The following is a 24,639-nucleotide window of genomic DNA, read 5'->3' as shown; positions in this document are numbered from 1 at the left end:
CAGAACTTGCTGTGACTGATAAATGGACCACGGGCCACAGTTTGGGCAGTCCTATTCTTGGATCATTAAAACACTTGAATCCTGTTTTCATATTTGAGGCTTCCAGCTCATGACAACCAAAACTCCTGTACCTCCTAAATGTCAGAATTTGATATAAGACGGTTTATAAAGGGTTTATGACACAGAAATGACGGCCATGTGGAAACGCTGTTCTTTTTATGAGTCCATGCATGAATGTGGCGTGGAGGCGTTCCGAAGACCAGGCTGCTGTCGTAGCCAAACATAAGGACTGTAACAAATTAAACTGATTTTTGAGACTAATCCGTCAATGTTTCATGTAAATTTAGGAGACTTTAAGGAATCAAAATTTTTCACCTCAGATCTTTGATTTTGTTGAATAAACCACAGATTTCCATTTTACTGACAGGAGGAAAATGAAACAAGAAAATACTTCAGTTAAACAACAGTATCGGTTAATTTGTCTTTAAACTGATGTATGGATAATTAATGATGAATTAATTTCAGCAACAGACGATAAAAGCTAAAACAGCCACAAACACTCAGGGAAAGAAACGAGTGGACTAAACTACTAAAGAAGGACTTTATTTCTCTGTTGTGTTCGGGGATGATTGGAATCAGGACTGAAGGGTGGCGCAGACATTAGAGTTTATTTTACATTTTTTATTTCCTGTTAAAAAAAACAAACATTGATCCCATAATTCAGACATTGTGACATCAGGACATGACGTGCTCCAGGACGCCCTGACGAATTAGCTGCTCACATTTCCACCGTGGCAGGAAGTGCTGTGGATGAGGAAAGACAGTGTCAGACACGCAAGATCTTGGACCATGAAAACCTCGAAGCGAGGGTCTTTCCTGAACACCACAGATATTCAACTCTTTTTTTTTTTTCTTGCTAAAACTTTCCTCAACATTTGTGCTCACATGTTTAATAAACCTGGTTAATCTACACCATAGTGACCTACACACCACTGTAGGCACTTTGTATGGAGTCATTGGGGTTGCAAAACTCAAGACCACATCTTAACATTCTGAGATCATGGCTTATTGATTCTGGGCTTAGATTTATCTTCAAATGTTCTATTCAAACCTGCCATTGTGCTCTATACTGCCTCCTTGTTCTTAGATTTTCTGTTTGTGCTCTAAATCTCTGACCTGACACCAAAACTTCCAATACTAAGTGTTTGGGAAAGGGCAGAGGATTTGAAAAAAAACTCTGGAGTGTGACTGAATGAACGTTTTGTCTGTCACATCTTACGGGCCAATCAGAGCAACAAAACACGTAACATAGCTGCGACCGCGGTGCACGTGCGCAGCTACCGAGGAATAACACGAACCATGGCAACTGTAGACATATCAGTACTCGACTTTTTTGTTTATTAAAAGAAAACAACTCACTGCTGTTCTCTGTTCTTCTTTTAACGAAAAAATGTCATCAAGTTCTGATAAAACTGGTGCTTTAGCAGCATCCACGCTAATCTCTTCCGCCATAATTGCACCGGCCTCTTGTTGCTGCTTGCTTACATCATGACTCCGCTGTGCCTGAAAGTACTGCCCCTCGTCGCTGATTGGTCCCGTCACTTTCTAACTGGGCCCAAACAGTTCAGACGGGAGCTTTGCAAGATGGATTCGCCAGTGAGAAAAACGGAAACGGGCATATCCATCTGCTTTGTGAGGTTACTAAATCTCTGCTCGATCTTAAATCTTTAGCTGCTTAAATTTCAAGCTGACACAGATTTTTCTCTGCCCTCTAATCATCTTTCTTCTCTTGGATGTTTCCTCGAACCAACCAATAGGAAACAGGCAGAGGATGGACCAGTCACGTTGCCTGTTGTTGCTATACTGTTCCCCAGGAGACATTTGCTTTGATATCACTAAGAGAGTCCCAACATTCTATCACATACACAAACATAAAAGTCTGAGTCAAATCCTCATCAAACTGTGATTATTAAAAATCTGTCAAAGATAGCAAAAAAAAGAATCTATTTTAAATAGCTGAATAATTTGTCTACTTTTTAAAGCCACAGTGAAATCTGTATGAGGAACTGAGTTGGAGTTATGGGGCTTGGTGAGATGAGGTGTGTCTATGTGGTAGAGTGTTAGGACTCTTAAGACCTTTACACTTACAGGGCGATACGAATAAACAGCATGAAATGCAAATTCTTCTGAGCCAAATTTTGTCACGCCTTTCTATGACACCACAGACATGCAGATTATTTAGACAAATAATTGTTTGCAACAAGTTCCACTCAGATTACTCCCCCACAATCGTTGGGGTTGCCTCAAATCGGGCTTTAAAATCCTGTAGTGTGTGGCCGGCCTTAAAAATCAGCACCAGCGAGTGTTTTGACTGGCCAGATGTGAGCTCATCCGAGCGAAGCTTGCATTGGCTTGCTACGGGTTTGAAAAATTATTTTGTGCGAATTATTCATACAGTAAAAAAAAAAAATCACGTTTGTTGTGTAAAGGCCTTTAGTGAGATCAAAGCAAATGTCTCCTTGAGAACAGCATAGCAACAATAGGCAGAGCTCACATGATTGGTCCATCATCTACCTGTTTCTTTTTGGCTGGTTCATCAAAAAAAGAAAAAAAATCAAAGAGCAGAAATATGTTTAGAGAGCAGAGAAAGTTTCGTACAAACAGAGAAAAATCAGTTTGACAAACAAGCAGAATCAACCTGAATGAGAGGAGAATGTTTGACACGGAAAATCTAAGAAAAGGAGGCAGTTTAGAGAACACAGGCAGGGTTGACTGGAAAAACTGAAGACAACTCTGAGCCTAAAACTAATAAGTCATAGTCTCAGAACATTAAAATGCGCTCCTGAGTTTTGTAACAATAATGACTCTATACTTGTGCATTAATGTGTTACTCAGTAACCCCTCCCATTAAGGAGTCACTAACAGACAGCGCACCAGGAGATAAAAAATTCCTTATTTGGTTTGGTCATGAGTAAAAGGAGCGTCCTGTTCTGACCTGGCTGTTCTTCTTCAGCAGGATCACTGTTCCATCATCGATCTCAAACTCCCCGTGGTCTTTTAAACATCTGACCTGAAACACCACGGTCACAGCAAGATCAGTGCCACAGAAAACAAGATTAACATGTAGACAACAAAAAGAAACGAACATCACAAGACTGAGACAGAATTTTTTTTCATATTTTACCACCACAATTCCAAAAAGTTGGGTACTACAGTCTAGAACTTTCATCAATAGAAAACATTTGGAGCATCAGAATAGGAAAAATCCAGCAAGGAATATCCAGGACTGTTGAGCAGCTAGAATCCTCCATCAGACAAGAATGGGACAACATTCCTCTCCCAAAACTCCAACAACTGGTCTCCTCACTCCCCAGATGTTAATAGACTGTTGTCAAAAGACAAGGGGATGCTACACAATCATAAACATGGTCCTGTCCCGACTTTTTTGAGAGGTGTTGATGCCATCAAACTTAAAATGAGCCAATATTTTTGATGGTAAATATCTCAGTTTCAACATCTGATATGTTGTTTGTGTTCTATTGTGAATAAAATATGGATTTAGGAGATTTGCCAATCATTGACTTCTGTTTTTATTTACATTTTACAAAGCGACCCAACTTTTTTGGAATAGTGGTTGCATTTATTTATTTAAATAGAAAGTCTGACCTCTATGTAAAGACTCTTTGGAGGCTTCATGTCCTGAGTGATGTCCAATCCCTCTCCTCCTCCCAGAGAGCGCATGAAGGATGCCAGAGACTTTTTGTACTGACTGAACCACTGAACCTGCACACAGAGAACAGGAATTAATCTCTTTAATCTGTTAAACTCTATGAGAACAAACAGGAAGTGATGTCACACCCACCTCCTCTGCACACATGTGGAAGCGGACATTTGGCGGTAAAACGCTGCCGTACTCCCAGCGCAGAGCTCTGATCCTCAGCAGGCGGTCGTAGCTGATGGAAGAAAGGTTTTAGTTAAACACCGGGATAACAGCTAACAGGATGTTTACTGATTAGTTATTTTAACGGTGGCATCCTTAAAGGTGTGAGGTGGTTACAGGTAGGCTGTGAGGCAGCGCTGGTTCCTCAGCAGGCAGCAGTGACGCAGTTTAATGGAGGGAATCAGATCAGCTCGACCGTCAGCCTTCGCCTCGTTACTGAAACACACAGAGAGATCAGTTATTCATCTGATCGCAAATGTAACCTAAACCCCTAATTAGAAAGAAAGGGAACAAAGTTAGATTGGTCTCAGTACAACAAGGATGAGTAACTAGTAAAATCCCAGTGAACTTACATCTGAAGGCTGCACCATTTGGTACTAATGTGGGACTGAAAGTTTACTGGATAATACAGCTATTTTAAGATTAGGCTATATGTTCTGAATATCATGCTGCAGAGGAGAACTCCCCTTAGGGGGTAGGGAGAGACTTCTGCATAGGGAAACTCTACCAAAAGGCCATTTTTGAGCTGTTTAAGACTATAACAAGTGTTCAAAATGTGAAAATAAAAACACTCTTAATTGTTAAGTAGTGAAAAATTCAGGCAAAAAAGAGGTTAAAAAAACTAACAGGCGAAATTCAGCAGGCAGGAATATAAAAGCCTCTGTCCAAAGTCTGGACAAGTCTTGTCACACAACACCTTTGTATGGTCCGGTTTGGTTCAGTCCAGTTCTGTCATGGTTTAGCTCATTAAACTCTGATCTTACCCGCGTTTCCTCAGCTGATGTCTGTCCAGTCTCTCTCATTGTGATGGGAAATCTGTCTCTTTTTAGAGATCCAGGTCATTTGGCTAAGATCAGTAGAGCTGGATGTTTAGCTCCCAAACCTTTCTTCATTTGGTATCAGTTTGGCTTTTTAAATGTGGATTACATAACGACAAAGGATGGAGGAGAGGAAACTGGCACTCAAACAGAAGCTAGCAACAGTGGCAGAGCTGTTTAGTGGAATTGCCTCATTCATGAACAGCTCATCATTACTCTGTCTCTCACCCCACAAGGTTTATTCTGTTGAAAGTACACCACTGCTTACATTAAAAGCATGTTTGTTAAAAAAATGAAGATTTTTTTATATGTTAGAGGCTCAGCAAGCCTCTTAGCTTAGTACTAGACTCCTCTAGACTCTGGCAGGTCTGCAGAACTGAGTAATTGTGATATTGATCAGTTAAACGGTGATAAAAATCACTTTTTATAAAGTGTAGGGATCGTACTTTATGCATGTAGAAATGTTCTGATGATGATTGCAGCGTAGAGGTCTATTTAGAGCTGTAAAGTACTAACTTTTTACTGTGCTCATTAATTTCTAATGTCTGACCCACAATGGACATTCAGGATTACGTGATTATAAAAAAAATCATAATCCAGAAATGGTAAGACTTGTCTACTTGCTTGGTTGTCAAGTAAATGCAGAGACATTGTTTGCAATCATGTAAATGTAAAGAATGTGTCTTTAGAAATCATTTTCTGCCCCACAATAAAAAAGATGCTGTGTTTGTGATAGTGGATGTTTTTTTAAATCATGAGTCTTAACATGAAAATAAATAATGAAAAAAAAAACCCACACCATTTTTGGTTATTTTAACCTGGATGCAGATGCAGGTGCTCCGTTTTATTTCATCCCCTTGTTGATCTGCAACTAAACAATAAAATATTAAATTATGGCAAATCTAAATCATAACTACAGGTTGGATGAAGGAGGGCTGAGGAGAGAAGACCTGTCGAATACTCAAGTCTAAATTCATCTTTTTTTTTTTTTGCCTTAAAGGGGCATATTTCATTATCAAGCCATCTCTGAGTATAACGCTGGAATTAGAACAAACTGACTGATGATAATAATCTTCATAAGGACTCACACATCAGCCTGGTTCTGTTCATAAAGAGCCTCCATCTCCTGGAGAACCTGCCGGAGTCCGTCCTCCTGGAAACAACAACACAGGTTCATTCAGACAAACAGGCAAAGGTCAAAGTTCATTCACAGTCAGCCAGCGAACGGCCATCTGAGATTCAGAATTTAATCATGCAACATGAGAGAATAAGACTGACATCCTAAAAAATGGAGTCTACTTTCTTTAAATTAAATATCGTTAGTTAAAGGTTAATATGGTATATTTCAGATGCCTTTTATTTTGAAATTCCACTTCAGTCTGCCTTGATATCCTGCCAGTTGCATAATGGGGTTGTCAAATATCAAACTAAAGACAAAATAGTCAGTGGAAAAAGGGAATTAAAATCTAACTAAAATGAAAATAACCCAGATACAAGGTATCCTGAAAGGCATATTTCAGATGGCTTTAATTTAAAAATTTTCTTGATAATGAACATATCACATCATTAGGTTGCCAACTATTAATCTAAAATGGAATGCATCAGTGGAAACAAGGAATTTGATTTTAATGTCAAAATAAAATAAGACAGGTTAAGGGTGCAATATTTCAGATGGCTCTTATTTTGAAATTCCACATCAGTTTGCCTTGATTTCGAATCAGCTATCGATATCAACAGAAAAAAAAATCAGTGGAAGAAGAAAGTTGATTTTCTTACTCGAAATAAGCCAATGTCTAGTTCACTTGGCATATTTCAGATGGCTTTTATTTTGAAATTCTACATCACATTGTCATGACCATAGACATAATATATGTAATATATAAAATCTACAACATATATACACACACAATACAATATATATTATATACATAATATATAATGTCTATGGTGCCATGACTGTGAAAACAGGAAGTTTTATTCTTATCTCAAATTAAATTAAAACTAGCCAAATGTATAGTATACTTGGCTTATTTCAGAAGCATTTATTTTGGATTTCCACATCAGACAGCCTTGATATCCTGTCAGTTGCATTATGGGGCTGTCAACTATCAATCTATAAATAAATGGAATGTTGGAAACAGGAAGTTTGACTTTTCTTGTCTCAAAATAAGCCAGATGTTTACACTTCGCATGTTTTTAGGTGGCTATTAGATTGTCTTGATATTCAGTGAGCAATCCTGTTAGTTTATGAAATAAAAGTTATCTCTGGAACAAGTCTGTGGAAACAAGAAGTTTCACTTTAATATTCAACCCAAACTTTTGCAACTATTTCTATTTCATATAGTTTGTTTTGAAATTTTGATAGGTCAGCCCCCACCTTCTAAATAAAAGTTATCCAGCATGGAGGGCTTTTTCTATTGATTTCCGCTTCAAACCGTAATGTCTCTTCTACAGCTGCATCGATTACACAGTGTTGTGGGGAATGGTTTCGCAGTTTCTGGAATGTTGGTTGGACTTAATGATCCGGCTGACGGACACCTATTACAGCTTTTCTCAATTGGTTTGGCTCATTTCTTCAACAGAAATCAAATTCTCATAATAACATGGTCAAATCTCCAAACCCCTTGGCACTTGTTCACAACAGAATTCAATTTCTCCTTCATTTATCAAATTGCAGATGTCTTAGTACATCTTTGCAAATGATTAAGTACAGGTAGACCGCATTTAGCACAATTTCCAAGTGAAAAGATCTTGTTGATCTAAACTGATTGTTGACTTCTCAGTCTAATGGTTGTTCTCTCCAAAACATGTCAGCATCATTTCATTGTATAAGTCGTCACATGCACAATAGTCTGTTCAATTGTCAAAATCAGCTAAGAACATACTGTAAAACCATGAGTACCATACATGAATCTCTTGGAACATTTGGGTAAATTGATTGACAGTCAGGTGAAACTAGAACTTGACTGAATAAAGAAGAGTTTCACAAATCTCAGGTGACCAGTCAAACTGTGTTTAGTTACCTGACGGGTGTTGTCCATGACCGTGAATGCTGCCAAACATGTAAATATAAAGCTTGTTTTTTTGTTTATGTGTTTATATTACAGAATCTTATGCTGTATACATTTTCTTTTTACTCTGATGTATGAAAGTTACTTACAGTAATGTGTGTGTATTTAAAGTTTCAATTTCCTTGGCAGTATAAGTGTGTGTATATATATATTCAATGTTCATCTGCCATAGTGACAAAACATCTAAACATTTTGACTTGCAGTGCTGACACAATGCCAAAGGGACAATGCATTTTTGGTGGCACTGACTCTTTAAATGGGAAAGGAAATCAGCTTTGAAGCATGACTGAACTGTTTTGGGAGAGATTTGAGTTTTTGCAGGTGAGCTACGGTGTTGTGCTGAACGGTAAGACTGTTTTGCCAAATGATCTTAGAGTTTTGAGAATGTAATTTCTGTTTCAAGAAATGAGCCGAACCAATGGAGAAATCTGTAACACGGTCTTTTATTCAACCTTAACACCTGCTGTACCAACCGCTGATTTTGACTCTGTTTAATCTGACTCAGTGTGGTTTAAAGACGTCCGAGTGTCATTTAAAGCCGGAAACATTTAGTTGGTGTTATTGAGCGTTCATCGGTACTTTTAACATAACGGGGGGATACTCACGTTGAAAGCGGGCAACTGGCCGTCGCTCATCCGGTGAAGTTCTCGGATTAACTCGATGGCTTTCTCACAGAACATCCTGACAGCTTTGAACCAGAGGGAAATAGATGGAAACGGAGGAAAGAGCGGCGAAACGGGACGAATTTAACACTAAAACAAGGAAAATGAGCTCTGCCTCTCCGTGTTATTCACAACTTAGTTTCGCGGTAAAATCTGAGCAGTGTTTTGATCACGTGACCCCATGACGCAGCGCTCCGGCAACCGCAAAGGGACAAACTTCGTTGACACGAACTAAAATCCTGAATCCCTTAGAAGCTCGGAATAATGAATTCATGCTGTGGTACATGTTTATATCCAACAGCTTAGAGAATTTATCTTTAAATGTGACTGTTTTAATCATTAACTCTTACTTTAGCTCACGGCTGACTCTGACTTCCGGGAGACGAACTGCGCAGCCGTAGCCGTCGGCAGCTAAAAATAAGTCAGCAGAGTCGGAAACTTTCTGTTCTAGTAAAACTACAGAGAGTCCGCGTCGAGTAATCGGTTTTAGTCTCTTCTGAATCCAGTTCACGCCGATTTACCTCTGTTCTCAATAGTGATGCATTCACGTCGCCTGGGAAATGAGAGAGACGCTGACATGGTAGATATGATCTGAGATTCTAACTCTGAGTACTAACTAATATTAATTAATACTAACTCTAAATACGACCTAATAGTAACTAATACTAACCGAATAAGTATAGCCAGGACTGTCAATGTTTTAGGAAGTTGAATCTGTATGTTCAAGTTTTAGATTATACTTTAGGTTCAGAATATCCCAGAGTTTATGGACTTTAGTTTTATTATTTCAATTTAATTTTTCTTGAATCATTGGATGTGTACTACTCGTTTTGTATTTCTATTAGATATGGATTATTTCCTTGGTGTCTTTTCTTATTTATTATATCTTTGCTACTGTAGCACCACATCTCTCTACTTTAGGATCCACCCCACATACCTGAGAACAGGTATAGCCTCATTAGTTGAATATTTGTTTATAGCCTCATGGCTTCCAGTCTCATGGTTTTAAAGCTGTATATATATAACATGGGTTGCTCCATTTCTCCTCTATAGGGATGTAAAAGGTCTAACATTACATCTTTTTGTCTGTTTTCTCTAAATAAATCAGAGGTCATTGCCTATCTTTGTCTAAAAATCAACATATTATTATTAATGTAATTCCAAGAATAACTGATATACTCTAAATCTATTTTGGAACAGTTGTGATAAATCACAAAACTAAATTAAACAATTACATCAATATCTCCCTGCAGTTATTTGTTGGTATTTAGAAATGGTTTAGTCTTTTTCTTTTAATAAAATCAAAAATTCTTATTGTCGTGGCCACTTAAAAGGAAGTTTGTTCTAATAACTGTGTATGACGGTATTAAACTGGTATGTGCAATCAGTGAAAAAATAAAGAAAGATAACAACATAACATAACAAGATTTAGTACTGTATACTATAAGACAACACAAAATAATGAACTTTAATACAATGTAGCATGACATAATATAGTATAACACAAAATGACACAACACAAAATAATATAAAATATCATAATATAACAAAACATGACAGAACATTAAATTACACAACAAAATAAACTATAACAAAAACTAACAATAAAACATGACACAACATGACATAATGCAATATAACATGTCAGAGTATACACAGCATAATACAGCATAGCATGTTATAATATAACATAAGATAACGTAACACAATGTTCACATGAAAAATCACAAAATGACATAACATTACAAAACAAAACAAAAATGTAACATGCCAGAAGATAGCTTACATAACATATATTTACAGAACATAACAAAGCATGACATAATGTTTCATTAAATAACATAATGAAACATAACATAACCTGACATAGCATAATATGTTACATAGCATAACATAGTGTTATATGACATAACATGATGTAACATAATGTAATATTGCATGACATAGCCTGACATAGCATAATATAATGTTACATGACATAGCATAACATAGTATGTTACATGACATGATTTAACATAGTATAACATTACATGATGAAAGAAGATTAAATGACATAACAAAACATTACATAATATGTTTGTCCATTGTCATACATTTTTTGTGTTGTCAATCACAACATGTAAAAAACACATCATAAAAAAAATGTTGCATTAAAGATCAAACTGCTGGATTAAAATCCATCAACAAGAAAAGAAATTAATAAAGCTCAGGGGAAAGAATATTAGGAAAACAGTAAATAATATAAAAGGAAAGGAGGAAATGACAGGGGAAAATGATGAATAAAAAAAATACGTTATTTAATAAGCACAATATATCACGAGCATGTTGTATTGTCTGCTATTCTCCTTCTCTATATCTTCTGTGTTCAGAAAAAAGGTCCCCAACCCCCCCAAAAAGCTTATGATATAAAAGAAAAGTAATTTCCTGTTTTAAATTACCCTTTTCCGAGGTGTACTTGAAGGTACCATGCACTACATTACTTCCTCCCATTTCCGTAAACCGAATTTGTTTTGGTGGTCGTTTCTCCGACGCCCCCCAGGGGCCGTGGACGCAGCAAAGCAAGACCACGTGGCGTGGTTCGTGTCCTGTGATTGGCTGTGTCAGCTCGGTGCTGCTCAGCGGCTCTCTGCAGCTCTCAGTGCGGGCTCAGAGCGCAGAGACAGCGGGCACACGGCTCCATCCTTAGCGGCTCTCAGTGCTCCCTAGCCCGGCCAACCTTCGGCCTCCAGCCCGCTGACAGGCCCGCGGTCTTCTCGGTGTTCATCGGTTAAATTCTGGTTTTATACCGTTTTAGTGATGCGAAAGAGGAATAACTCGGTGACTACGGAGCATGACAGCGGGACTCTGCTGGACAACGACCCCGACCTGAAGCAGCGTCCCGGCAGAGGAGCAGGAGGGCCGGCAGGAGACAGCCAAGAGAGTCCGGGAGAGGAGGCGACCATGGGGAAACCTTTCAGGAGGTGAGACCGAGCAAAGATCTCAAATGTTTACTGAGAAGAGAACATCTCTCCTGATTCTGTTGGCCCTGTCTAAGAATAGTCAAAGTTAAGCCATAACCCAGAATGACAGGCTGGTAAATAGGCAGGGTAACTTTATTCACACCTGGACAGGTGGATTAGGTCTACAGTCTGCTCAGACACCAAGAATCAACAACACAAGGCAGGGCAAGACACTATAAACAAAGACCCAGGCTTTAAAAAAACAAGATAAGAATAACCTGACAGTGGAAATAAAGCAGAAAACAAGATAAAAGTAAGACTAAATGATGAGCCAATAAAAACCAGTATAGATAAGAAGTGGGTCATCAGGGAAACAGGGGTAACACTAAATAAAAATAGGACTATACCACCGATTAATAAAAACATGGTGGATTAAAGCAAGATAAAAAATAACCTGTCAGTGAAAACAAGAAATGGGACTCTCTAGAAACTATGGGGAGCTTGTGGATAAGGGCCCAGACATCTTTATACAGTTAACAGATAAACATAATGCATAATAATATACACAGTTATAGACATAATTGAACCAGCATTCCAATTTTAACCCTAAAATTTACTCTAAAGATCTTAAATGTGACACTGATACCGTACATGTAGGCAATGGCACTTAGAATAAATTAGAGTATGTTGTCCATAGAGAAAGTTATTTAGAATTGGTCAGAGACCCTGAGGTTTACGGTTGAGTATATTTTAGTAGCAGCTGTTGTCTAAGGCTCTTTTTGAAGATAGACAAAGATGACAAAGTTTTTACAGAATTTTCAGGCTTGCTCCAGATCTGAGGACCTCTGCAGGTCTCACCCAGGCTTCAAAATTTCAGCGTACGTTCTGATCTTAGGAGGTTTTTTTTGTGTTATAGGCTACACATGAGAGGGAGTGCACATTGGAATAAGATCACGGCCTATCACTGAGTCATTAAACAAGCATTTAAACTGTTATATTCAAGCTTCAGAAGGTTGAGATTACTAATAAGAGCGTTTAACCATGATATGGCTCTTTAGTTAGATTTGTGATTCATCGTCATAACTAGAACATGTATTTCACCACATAACAGAGCTAACAGTTAAGTGTGGCTCAAATTAAAACCTGTACACAGGAAATATCTGAGCTTTGAAAACAGGTTGATATAGTTGGATAATTCTTTTGTCAGTTCATCGATATGTCTGTTAGAATTCAGGAATGCATCGATGTGAACCCCCAGAAATGTAGTAAATTTAACCCCCTCAGTAGCTCCACCATCTCCATATTATCATGCTCAGTATTACTTTAGTTTACACTGAAACAGAAAACAACTGTTTTCAGTTTTCTTATATTTCATCCTGATGCTACAGTTGACTAAGTTAAAAAATTCTCTCATATATCAAATTTCGATAAGTTTTCAGACCCTTTCCAACAACACTGTACAGCTCAGGTTCCCCCCCATTTCTCATGATGTTTGCTGAAATGTTTCTGCCCCTTGATTGGAGTCTGACTCTGGTAAATTGAATTGATTGGCAGAGCTCAGAGATAGGATTTTTGACAGGCACAGATCTGGGGAAGGCTACAAAAACATTTCTGCTTCCCAAGAGCACAGTGGCCTCCATAATTTTCAAATGGAAGAAGTTTGGTACAACCAGGACTCTTCCAAGAGCTGATGGCCGGACTAAACTGAGCGATCAGGGGAGAAGGGCGTTAGTAAGAGAGGTGACCTTATGGACTGAGCTCCAGAGATTCTGTGTGGAGATGAGACAAAGTTCCAGAAGGACAACCATCACTGCGGCCCTCCACTGATCTGGGCTTTATGGCAGAGTGGATAGGTAAAATACTCTCCTCAGTGAAAACACATGAAAGCCTGACTGAAGTTTTTTGGAAAGTCCAACTGGTCTTTCAAAAAATAAAGTAGATAAAGACAGGACTAAACCACCAATCAAAACACACAGTGGGTGAAAGAGGGATTAGGAAAAATATGTCAGTAGAAACAGGGCAAGTCAAAACAAAATAAGAATATACTATAGAAAATCAATACATGCTGAGTAAAAGTAAGATGAGGAATGGATTATAAGTAAAAATTAGGGGAAAAATCAAATAAAAGTAGGACTATACCATCCTTCAATAAAAACATGGTAGGTAAGAGAAAGATGAAAATAACCTGCAAGTTAAAATAAGATAAATAAAAACAAGATTACAATACAAATGGAAAATAAACCTGTAAAAACAAGGCAAAGAAAATCAAAATAAAAGTAGAATTATACCACAAATCAAAAACATGGATTGTTACAGAAAGTTGAAATTAACTTGATGGTTAAATAAAGAAAAAAATAAGCAAAATGGCAATCACAATATACTATAAATCAGTTCAAACAGATAATAAAGGGATCATAAAGATAAGAATATACCATAGACTGGTAGTTCCCAACCTTTTTTCATTTTTCATTACCCCCCCATGAGATTTCATTTTCAAAGGACTGTCAACATGAGCAGAAGATTGCTGGTATATCTGCTCTCCTGAGCTCTGATGAAGGACTGCTGGCTATCTGAGGACTTCAGTGTGTCATCTGAGTCTGTCCTGTAGTTCTCTGGATTTGGGACCTGAAAGAGATGATTCCAGATTTATTTGGTTCTCTTACTTATGGATGATTTTGGCTAAATGATGAAGGACCTCATGGCGGTCTTTGGCATCACTAAAACCACAGCCAAGTATGACAGGTAGACACTTTAAAGCAGGGGTGTCCAAACTTTTTCCAGCGAGGGCCACATACAGAAATACATAAGGATGTTGGGGCCGCTTTATTATCCACAAGGCTAGGTATATGACATTGATTAAGTCAGAAGCAGAATAGAGGAGGAGCTGGGGTGGAGGATTTAATGGCTAACAATGCAAATAGTCAATAATTTCCAGGTTTTTGGGAATGCTAATGAGATTTCAGGAGGCCATTTTTAGCACTAGCTACCACTGGCTCTGCCCTCATAATATTATTGGTACTGCTATTTGCTGCCGTAACCTATCAGGGAGTTAGAAAACAAGATATTATTATTTTGGTTGCCAGTATGTTTACTTTGTACAGAGTTGTCTTAAGTTAGTCACAAAAAACACATCGATTAATTATTCTTGTCAAGATGTGTGTTTACAGAATTAGCATGGTAGCACTGTCTTATTCTGAAACTATGAAAGTATGGTACAGTCAAGCAAATGTGGGCCATATTTCATTTTATTTCTAGAATTTGCTGCGGGCCAATCAAAATTGGACCGCAGGCCACATTTTGCCCCCGGGCCAGAGTTTGGGCACCCTTGCTTTAAACTAAACAGCTAAGGAAAAAGATGGCATGGCACCATTCTTAATCATAACTTTTTTATTCGATATATTTGGTATGTTTTCCAGCAAATGTCTTCAGAGCTGTTTCTTTCCTGGAGTGTATTCCTGGCTCACTGACCCACGTTGAGCCAGTCCCTCTTGAGTCTGAGCTGACTGGTTCTACTGGTTTCTGTTAGACTGGTGATCTGGTCATACCTGAAACTGCTGATCAAGTTCGACCCTCCCGCCCTCACCCTAGAAAACCTCACCCTTAGACCCGGCACACTTTTAAACAGGGCTGAATGATTTGGGAAAATTATACAATTGCAATATTTTTTTTCTAACGTGATGATTTAAATGCAGTTATTTTTGAAGTTCCTTGTCTTGTGTAAAAATGAGGAAAGTGGGAATTTTTGCAAACTACTCTAAAAAACTGAAACTACAACATTTACACGGTGTGAAGGGCAGAGCATCTTTGCCACAAAAAAAGTTTTAAACTGGCATTATGACACATTCAGGTCAGAGAAATACTGCACCTTCTGCTGTTTGAAAGTTGCTGTAGGAAATATTGGGATTCAATGTAAATTTCAATCAATTGTCCAGCCCTAGTTTTAAATATTTAACTTAGTCTGAATATGAAGGAGAGCCCACACAGATAAAGAATAATTTAACTGTGAAGTTTTTACAGTGTTTGATGTTTAGGGAGATGACCAACTCAGCACACCTCTGACACCTTCACCGCTAACTAAAGAGGCTAGCTGTTAGCTACCTGCTACACTGTAAAACTGAACAGTTAAAGGTTGTCAAAATAATTGTGTTGTGTTAACTTAAGAAACCCAAAGAGACATTTAAGCTCTATTTTTCTGAGTTGAACACAGTTTTAGTTTTGAGTACTAACAGTTCTCATTGTGCCATGAGTGAAGTTACCATCTTAGTTAGAGAGGTCCTACCTGTGGAGAACGACCTCACCATGGCGAGTGTGATGTAGTGAACTCTGTGGAAGAGTTTGGGTGGCATGATTGTTAAAATATGTGAAGACATAAGGGGAACCTTCAGTGCATCTGAAACATTATAGATTTTAACTTCAGTCATACTCATCAAATTATTATCAAATTTTTCACCACATAAAATCTTTGCTGTAATCAGGTATGATAAATATTTTGATTATTTTTAACTTGTTTGGTTTTACAGTGGACATCCTTTGTGGCAGTGATTTCAGTCCAGCTCCTCTCCTTGTCAGGTGATAGGGATCAGTGTAGATTTTGTAGACTCAATCTCTGACTAAAAATGTTCATTGACCTTTTTTCCATGAGGAAGACTAGACTAAGACGAGATAACAACAGAGCCCTGGTTACAACTTTTAATGATAACTGTGATAAAATTCTGTTTTGTGCTGTTCATTTATTATCATTAAAACCCTCAATGATAATTGTACTTTAATGTCACAGTGAATAATGTCCAGAGGGCTCACTACCTTGACATTTACTGAGGCGAACAGGGGAAAAAGCATTCAGGTTGTCTTAAAGGAAAACACTCAGGGATACGAGACACCGCACTCTCTGCTCTTCACTCTTGTCAGGTTGGGGGAAAACAACTCAGACTATGGGAGCATGCTCACTGGCTTTAGCTGCTCCTCATCTGCTTCCAAACTTTGTACTAAGACCTGTTAGTTGAAATATTAGCCAGTGTTGAAATCTGTGTCCAAATCAGCAGAATGGACATTAATTAGCTCACTTAAGTTGTAGTTGATTTTTTTTTAATGAAACACAAGATACTTGTGCCCTATAAAGAGGATCAGCACTCAGTGAAGAAATCCCTAATCCAATACTATTTGCCTCCGCAAGTCAACCACGCAGACTGATGGGTAGTAAGAAACCTGCACTTCACAGGGGTTGTCAAGTGGGAACTCTCCTTCGTCAGTGTTTCGTCCAGTTAGTCCCACCACACCTCCAGGGGGCTGAACAGTGATCTCCAGCGTCCCAGAGCCACCCCCCTCCATGCTGGCTCTCACCACCCACCATGCCAACACGCAGACATCATCTTACCTATCTTACCACATGGCCCACACAGCCTCAACAGCACGCCACCTTCAACAGACCCAGGCTCCGTACATGCAAGCTCCAGGTAGTGACGATGCTGATACTACCTTCCTTAACACTACTCATGATTACAGTGCAACAACCAATAACTAAGAGTGAAAAAAAGGGGAAAATGAGACAGATTAGGGGGAGAGAGAGAGAGAGAGAGCACGAGCACGCTTCGCAATAAGGTGGGGGAGGCAGAGCTAAGAGTGTGGTACCCTGTCATGGGTGAACACACACCCCCGGCCTGGCATGGCTTGACACTCTACCCCCCCCACTCCCTCATTTTCATGAGGGAAGACAGAGTAGAGAGAGGATTAAACGAAACTAACGGATAGAGAAGTTATGGGGTTTCGTCAACCTTCATTTTTGCCCCAGCTGGCATTACTCCTCCTCATCCAGATCCACTGACTGGCCTGAGCTGCTTCATTTGAGATCTCTTTAACTGTCTTTCGCAAATTCTGTCCCTGCACTCCCAGCTCTCTAAGTAATGAAACAGCTGACCTTGCTACAAACCTCTACATCCCACTTCTACTACTTGAGTTGTAGTTGAAAGATGGAAAATGAAAACTCAGTCTTTGATAAAATGCAGTTGTGACAAGGAGAAATGTTTTGTTGTTATCAGCATAAAATAGATAACACAGATGGAATCATGAGCTTTTTAACTTTTAAACTCTAGTTCTACTCAGATTAGACCGCGACTGTTAAACTATGGTTGACTATTTGGCAAAAATGAAAGGAAAAGCCATCTCAATAGATACTTTATTAATCTAGAGGGAAATTAAAGAACATCTCCAGTTTTACCAACATTCTGTCTTCTGCCTTTGAGTATGACACCATCAAAGTTATAAAACATTCAATCCTTGCCTTGTAATATGAAGTAATCAAAGTTTATTAAACAGTCCATCCTTGTCTTTTCATATGAAGTCATCAAAGCTTATAAAACATTCCATCCTTGCCTTTTAATTTAAAGTCAACAAGGTTTATAAAACAGTCCATCCTTGCCTTTTCATATGAAGTAAACAAGGTTTTAAAAAACAGTCCATCCTTGCCTTTGAAGATGTTATCTAAGCTTATGAAACTTTCCATCCTTGCCTTTAAATAGAATGTCACAAAGCTTATAAAACATTTCCTCCTGGCCTTTTACTATGACATTATCAAAGTTTATCAAACATTCCATCATAGCCTTTTCATATGAAGTTATCAAAGCTTATGAAATATTCCATTCTTGCCTTTTAATATGAAGTCATTAAAGCTTATAAAACATTTCCTCCTTGCCTTTTCATATGAAGTTATCAAAGTTTATAAAACATTCAAACCTTGCCTTTTTGTATGTAGTCTACAAAGCTTATAAAACATTCCATCCTCGCCTTTTAATATGAAGTAATCAAAGTTTATAAAATAGTCCATCCTTGCCTTTTAATATGAAGTTATCAGTTTACTGAATATTCCATTCTTGCCTTTTAATATGACATTATCAAAGTTTATAAAACATTCCATCCTCGCTTTTTAATATGAAGTTATCAAAGTTTATAAAAAAATCAAACCTTGCCTTTTCGTATGAAGTCTACAAAGCTTATGAAACAATCTATCTTTGCCTCTTAATATGAAGTTATCAAAGTATACAAAACAGTCTATCCTTGCCTTTTAACATGAAGTTATCAGTTTACTGAACATTCCATTCTTGCCTTTTAATATGAAGTTTTCAAAGTTTATAAAACATTCCATCCTTGCCTTTTGCATGTGGGCCATATGGATCAAAACTTACACCTTGTTGTTTTTTTAACCAAGAGAGGCAGAAGTGTCTAAATTGACAAATATATTGTCAACATTCACAAAAGTTGGTGGAATTAGTAAAGAGTGAGGGAACCCTCGCACCTTACCAGTTCCACTATTAAATGTTGCCAACATAACTGAGCAATTTTGAGTGTGGGAGTGAGTTAGTTTGCTATTTTATAGGATTTAAGACAATGCATTGCCCTTGATCTCATCCAGAAATATATTGATAAATCCTAAAACTTCATGAACTGGCCAGCCCTACCTTTAGTGGTTATATCCTGAGGCCTCAGACAGTCTGCCTGATGGTTGAACCTCCCATGGTAGTGTCTTCCCCTGTTCCAACCCCACTTGGTCCACCCACACTCCACACTCTACCCCTCAGTTTATGAACCTCTGCATAATTGCGTGTTATATTAATCTACTAACAGGACATATTTATGTTTATGGTAGCAGAACACTGATGTGTTACTGAGGTCCCTGAATGCAGCACAAAGGTCAGACTGTCAAACAGGAAGTTGCGAGTTTACTAAACTGATTCTGTCATCAGAATCACTTCCTGTCTCTGCTTTGACCCAAATCCCTCCCCATAGTTTTGCAGTCAAACAGGAGTGACTTTTGCTGAAATCACTTCCCGTCTGAATTTATTTTTTCAGTCCTGAACAGAAGGCAGAGGCATTCAGGTGCCCAGTGTTATCATGTGGGCTTTACTCCTCTTTCTCCGTCTAATCCTCATTAACGTTAGAGCTTAAACGCCAACACAAGGTCAGCCTGAACATCCACATCCACCAGCAGGTAGAGGACACTGCAGTGCATGCTGGTCCGTCTGCTCTGACATTAGAGCCCATAAACACAGAGGACCTGACACTGAGATGTTACTATTAACATTTATTTCTAATATGAAAAGAAAGAAAGCAAAACACACAAAAATAAAAGTTATATCACACCAAACAGACAACACTGTGTCACACTAGAGTGTTAAATTTAGATTACATGCACTCTTATTTAATACAGCCTTTCATAATTCAGCTGTGACCATACTACTTAATTTGAGATAAAAACCTAAATCAAAGTTATATCATACAAATCTATAACCACACATTTATGCCAGGTAGGTGTATAACTTTGTCTAATGACATACATATTTTTACCATTATAGACATATTTGACTATCAAAAATGCATGTTCATGACTGATCTGTGTACCTTTATAAATATATTTATAAAACCATTTATATCCAGACCCTACATGTATTAGGACATTCCGTTTTGGCTTTCTTACAACTTCGTTATAATTTCTGGAATTAGAATTTTGGAGATATCTGTCCAGAATTCCCACAGAAGTTTAAGTAATTTGCCTGGAATGTTAGGGGATGAGTTTAAAATTTCAGGAATTTTCACCACAAGTTTTGAGGATTATTTTGTTCATTTTTTTTAGTTTGAGTCAATATTTTGGAGGAAATTTTCAGGTCACTTTTTTTAAAATTTGGGGAATTTATTTGTAATTTTCAGGGAATTTGATTGGAAATTTTGGGTTGAAAGACTTCATAATTTAATACGTAAAGACTGCTCTCTACAGAGTGAAACCATCTGCGGCAACTTAATTATTACGTTAACTTTATCTTCCCCAAAACTGATTTTTGGCTCTCATGCTTTTATAATGTGTGTGTATGTGATAGAATGTTGGGACTCTCTTAGAGAGATCAAAGCAAATGTCCCTTGGGGAACAGCACAGCAACAACAGGCAGAGCTAACATGATTGGTCTACCCCACTATTGTTAGAACACATATATACCAACAATCTTTCCTTAATGTTGTCCTTTGATTGAAACTTTATGAAAAGTTGCTTAAACTCTCGCTTCTCGCAACCCAGTTTGCCAAAAGTTACCAGCATCCTCTTCAGCCCATAAAACATTTCATCCATGCCCTCTGCATTAAGGCCAGTCTAGGTTGTCAATTCAATAAACCCCAAACCCCACCAGATGTATAAGCTAACCAGTAAATCAGTCCCAACATTCTATCACATACACATATCTCAGTCCACTTCCAAGCCCTTTAACTCTAACTCAGTTCCTCCTACAGACTTCATTTTGGCTTTAAAAAGCAGACAAATTATTAAGCTTTGTATGCTGGTTTCACTTTTTTGATATCATTGGCAGATTTTTATTCTTTACTGTAGAAGTTTGCTGATTATTTTTGGCTCTCAGACTTTGCAGTGGGTGTGTATGTGATAGAATGTTGGGACTCTCCTGGTGAGATCAAAGCAAATGCTTCCCGGAGAACAGCACAGCAACAACAGGCAGAGCTAACACGATTGGTCCATCTACTACCTGTCTCTAATTGGTTGGCTGAGAGTGTCAGTTGGTCAAAGAGGCTGAATCCACTACAAGGAGGCAGTGTAGAGCGCAAAGGCAGATCTGAATGGAAAGACAAATCTGAGAACAAAATCATTAAGTCACTAGCAGTAATGACTCCATATAATTAACAGTAATAATATAACTGACACGATTAATGATGCTAATTCAAACAGGGGTGTATTGTTATTATAAAGCTGATTTTGATGTTAAAACCTATTCAGTGTCTCTAGCTAAACCAATCCCATTCACCCATTCTTAAAATAGTTAACAAGAATGAGAGTGTGCCACTTCACCATGAAGACCTTGAGCTTCTGTCTGAGCTAGGATTGGTTTTTATCAGATGTATTGATCATCAATAATCCATATGACAGTAAAGAGTGAGACAGTCAGCTCTGGTTCCCCCTACTATAACTGTAGAACCAGTCCCTGATAGTGAACATCAACTACAACTGTCTGGAGTTAAAGCAGGCCAACCTCCTACAAACCGAGGTCAGCTCCTAAAATTAGATTTCTGTCATGTGAAGAAGTCTGACAGGAAGTGACACGTTTTTAAAAACATGTCTGATCAAAGGTCTTTTTAAAACCTCATCAACCTCACTCTCTGCAGCTCATATCATCTTTTAGACCATTTTACTTTCTAAAATAAGACAGGAAGTGACTGCGCTGCTGACGCTGTGGTAATGTTTGGATCAGGGGTTCAATGTCACCATCACTGAATGCCGTCACTTTTTAAAATGCAAGAATGAAAGAGGAAGTGTGCGCTCTCTTGGTCTGAGTCGGCGTCTGCTCTGTTCCTGTTAAAACACTTCACTGAGGCGAGACGTTTCACCGGGTGGCGAGTTTCTGAACAAACGCTGTGTCATTTCCTCTCACGAGACCCCACAGTGGCGGTCAAGACTCACCTCAGCACCACATGCAGATAATTCTGTTCACTTTCCACCAAAGCAAATCAAATCCTAAAATCTGGTGTTTGTGGAGGTTCAATACAAAGGGATGCCACGACCTAATTTACCTTTAAACTTTACTTTTCTTTAGCAAACATCATCTTTATTGAAATATAAACCAGAGAGAAATTTTCAAAACTATTCTGTTGCAGTGGATGGTTTCTGCACATTTTTATCACAAAATACAGAATTTAAATAGTTTGTGCTGAATTGTGACACTCTGGACCCTGACTTATCAACAAGGCTACTAAAGATACACAGGTTTAGATCTGATTTAGACAATGTGTAGGAGTTCAGCTGCCATTTTTGATCATGAAAATGAGGCAGTGTCTGATATTAGGTGTGTAGGATGTCTGTTTTTGTTGCTGTGGTTTCATTATGATTTTATTTCTTCTTTAGTCATATCAGAGTTTATCTCCCTGGTATTATGAGAACCATTTCTTATTACTTTACTGAAAAATATCTAGATACATATTGCCATCCATCTACCAAATCTCCAGGTAGGATTTTTGGCCCTGATGAATCTGTTGGTTTGAGCAGAAATAGATTCCTGGCAGTTGTCTGCAGCTCTCCATTCTCACCTGCCCACACATTTCCCTGCTCTGGTTTCCACCTTCACAATCCCGGTGATGAAGGGTCGACCGTCCTGCAGTCGTATCACTATCAACCCCCCTCCTGAACACACCAGCAGCCCCTCCAGCTCTCTGCAGTGGTTTCACCTCAGACTGACCTTGAGTTTGCAGCATGCAGCGTGACATCAGCTAATAATACTGCGGGCTCGCCGCCAGCTGCTGCTGAGCCTCCTGCAGTTCTTGAACGTACGGCCGACGGAGCGAGGAGAGCTCTGTAACGCCGACAGAGAGCATGCACTCATCCGGGGTGTGATGGTGGGGGGTTTTAATCTCCCTGAAGTTCATCAACGGTGCAAACGAAACTGCTGCTCTGTCAGGATCAGACCTTAACAAATAAGTTAATATAGAGTTGGTTAATAAAGAACATCCACACTGAGCAGGATTCTTCTCTAACTCAGGGATGTACATTTAAAGGAATATACTCCAACTGGGATGGAGCTTCCCTCAAACCACTGATGCTCACAATAGGACCAATCATCTCTGCCCATTGTAACTGTGCTGTTCTCCAGGAAGCATTTGCTTTGGTCTCACTGAGAGAGTCACAACATTCTTTTCACATACACATACATGGTAAGAGTCTGAGAGCCAAAAATCATCAACTAATTATTAAATTATTTAATTATTAAAAAATTGCAAAAAAATGAATCCAGCTTACATAGCTGAATAATTTGTCTACTTTTTAAAGCCAAAATGAAGTCTGTAGGAGGAACTGAGTTAGAGTTATAGGGCTTGGAAGTGGACTGAGATGATGTGTGCGTATGTGATAGAATGTTAGGTCTCTGATATACTGGTTAGCCAATAAATATTTTTGTGTACTAGTTATAGTACAATGACAACCTAGACAGGCCTGCATGCAAAGAGCAAGAATGGAATGTTCTATAAGCTTCAGAGGTTGACATCATCCAAGACAGATGATGGAATGTTGGTGAAGCTGAGGCTGTTGGGACTTTTCCCTCCATTTTTGCTACAAAGTGGGCTATAGTTGGCAACTATTTGGAAAGGTGAATAGAACTGGCAAGAAATGAAGTTTCATACGCTTTTCCAAAAGTTGCCAACAAAGGACAGTCAACATAAAGGAAAGATTGTTGGTATCTATATGTTTTCTAATGGTAGGGGAATGGGCCAATCATGTTAGCTCTGCCTGTTGCCATCGCATGCACACATTATAAAAGTCTGACAGCCAAAAATCATGATCTAACTTTAACAGTAATTTCCTAATAATACAATTTATAATTAAAATCTGTCAAAGATGGCAAAAAAGTGAATCCAGCACAAGCAGCTGAATTATTTGACTACATTTTAAAGCAAAAATTAAGTCTGTAGGAGAAACTGAGTTGGAGTTATACCATGGTCGAGGTGAATACTTGATTCTGATTGGCTCTGGAAATTCCATTAGTGTCCATTACCTTCTGACATATGGACCCTGTTTGAACTTCACAAGTAGTTCCGGTCAAAAAAGATCCTTACACGGTTCCAAATTAATGCACAGCAGCTGTTAGACGACAGAAGTAACCATCGCAACCTGAGACAGTCATATTTTCTGAGCAGGGAGTACAGCGCTGCCAGCCTAAGGAGCCTGTGGTCCAGTATCAACCGTCACTTAACTGACATAAATAAAATGACAGACTCCAGCTTTAAGACCAGTAACATTAGACGGTCTTATCTTCTATATCTGATGTACGTCTTGTTTCCAGGCTCACCTTAACACTGAGAGGTGAGTGTCACAAAAAAAACTCACTTCCCTCCTGTTCTAAGTTTTATAAACTGTTGTCAGAAGATTTAAATAACATAAAACAAAAGAAAAGAGAAGAAGCCATTATTTCTTTGTAGAGCCAAAGGAAACGCCTCTGGTAAACCGGCATGATAATGTCTGATAAATATTGACGTGTTTGATGGACAATCAGCACCTGCAGGGCGTGGAGTGCTCCGTCTCACATCTGTGCCCTCGTAGTGCAGAAGGGGTAATTATTCTGTTTATTCAAACAGCTGGTCTGTTAAAACTAAGCTTTTTGTCACATGACTGTTTATGTTAACGTACATGTTTATAGTCTGGTTACAGATGACTCTCCGTCTCCCTCGTCTTCACACCTT

The 24,639-nt window shown here is 38.5% G+C and overlaps 2 protein-coding genes across 3 annotated transcripts in view; one reads left to right on the top strand and one right to left on the bottom strand.

The window, feature by feature from the left end:
• Positions 1-660: 660 nt before the first annotated feature.
• On the bottom strand, positions 661-8,660 carry gins1 (GINS complex subunit 1 (Psf1 homolog)). Its single transcript, XM_041790174.1, has 7 exons — positions 8,435-8,660; positions 5,847-5,911; positions 4,058-4,156; positions 3,863-3,953; positions 3,667-3,783; positions 2,996-3,070; positions 661-804 (listed from the first exon to the last, which is right to left on the bottom strand). Exons 1-7 carry the CDS (start codon positions 8,507-8,509, stop codon positions 736-738), a joined length of 591 nt encoding a protein of 196 aa, XP_041646108.1. The 5' UTR covers positions 8,510-8,660; the 3' UTR covers positions 661-735.
• A 117-nt stretch (positions 8,661-8,777) lies between these two features.
• Positions 8,778-24,639, top strand: part of abhd12 (abhydrolase domain containing 12, lysophospholipase) — a 34,152-nt gene continuing 18,290 nt past the window's right edge. The window contains exons 1-2 of one of the 2 annotated variants that reach the window (XM_041790173.1): positions 8,778-9,071; positions 11,286-11,451. In XM_041790173.1, coding sequence (XP_041646107.1) covers positions 11,288-11,451 — 164 coding nt within the window. In that variant the 5' untranslated portion in view covers positions 8,778-9,071; positions 11,286-11,287. Of the gene's footprint in view, positions 9,072-11,082; positions 11,452-24,639 lie in introns of those variants that run through there. The other variant, XM_041790172.1, reaches the window with a different exon arrangement.

This window comes from Cheilinus undulatus, linkage group 6 (assembly GCF_018320785.1).
Source record: "Cheilinus undulatus linkage group 6, ASM1832078v1, whole genome shotgun sequence".
NCBI lineage: Eukaryota > Metazoa > Chordata > Actinopteri > Labriformes > Labridae > Cheilinus > Cheilinus undulatus.
The sequence above is the reverse complement of the archived record's forward strand: the minus strand, read 5'-3'. Positions and strand labels throughout refer to the sequence as shown.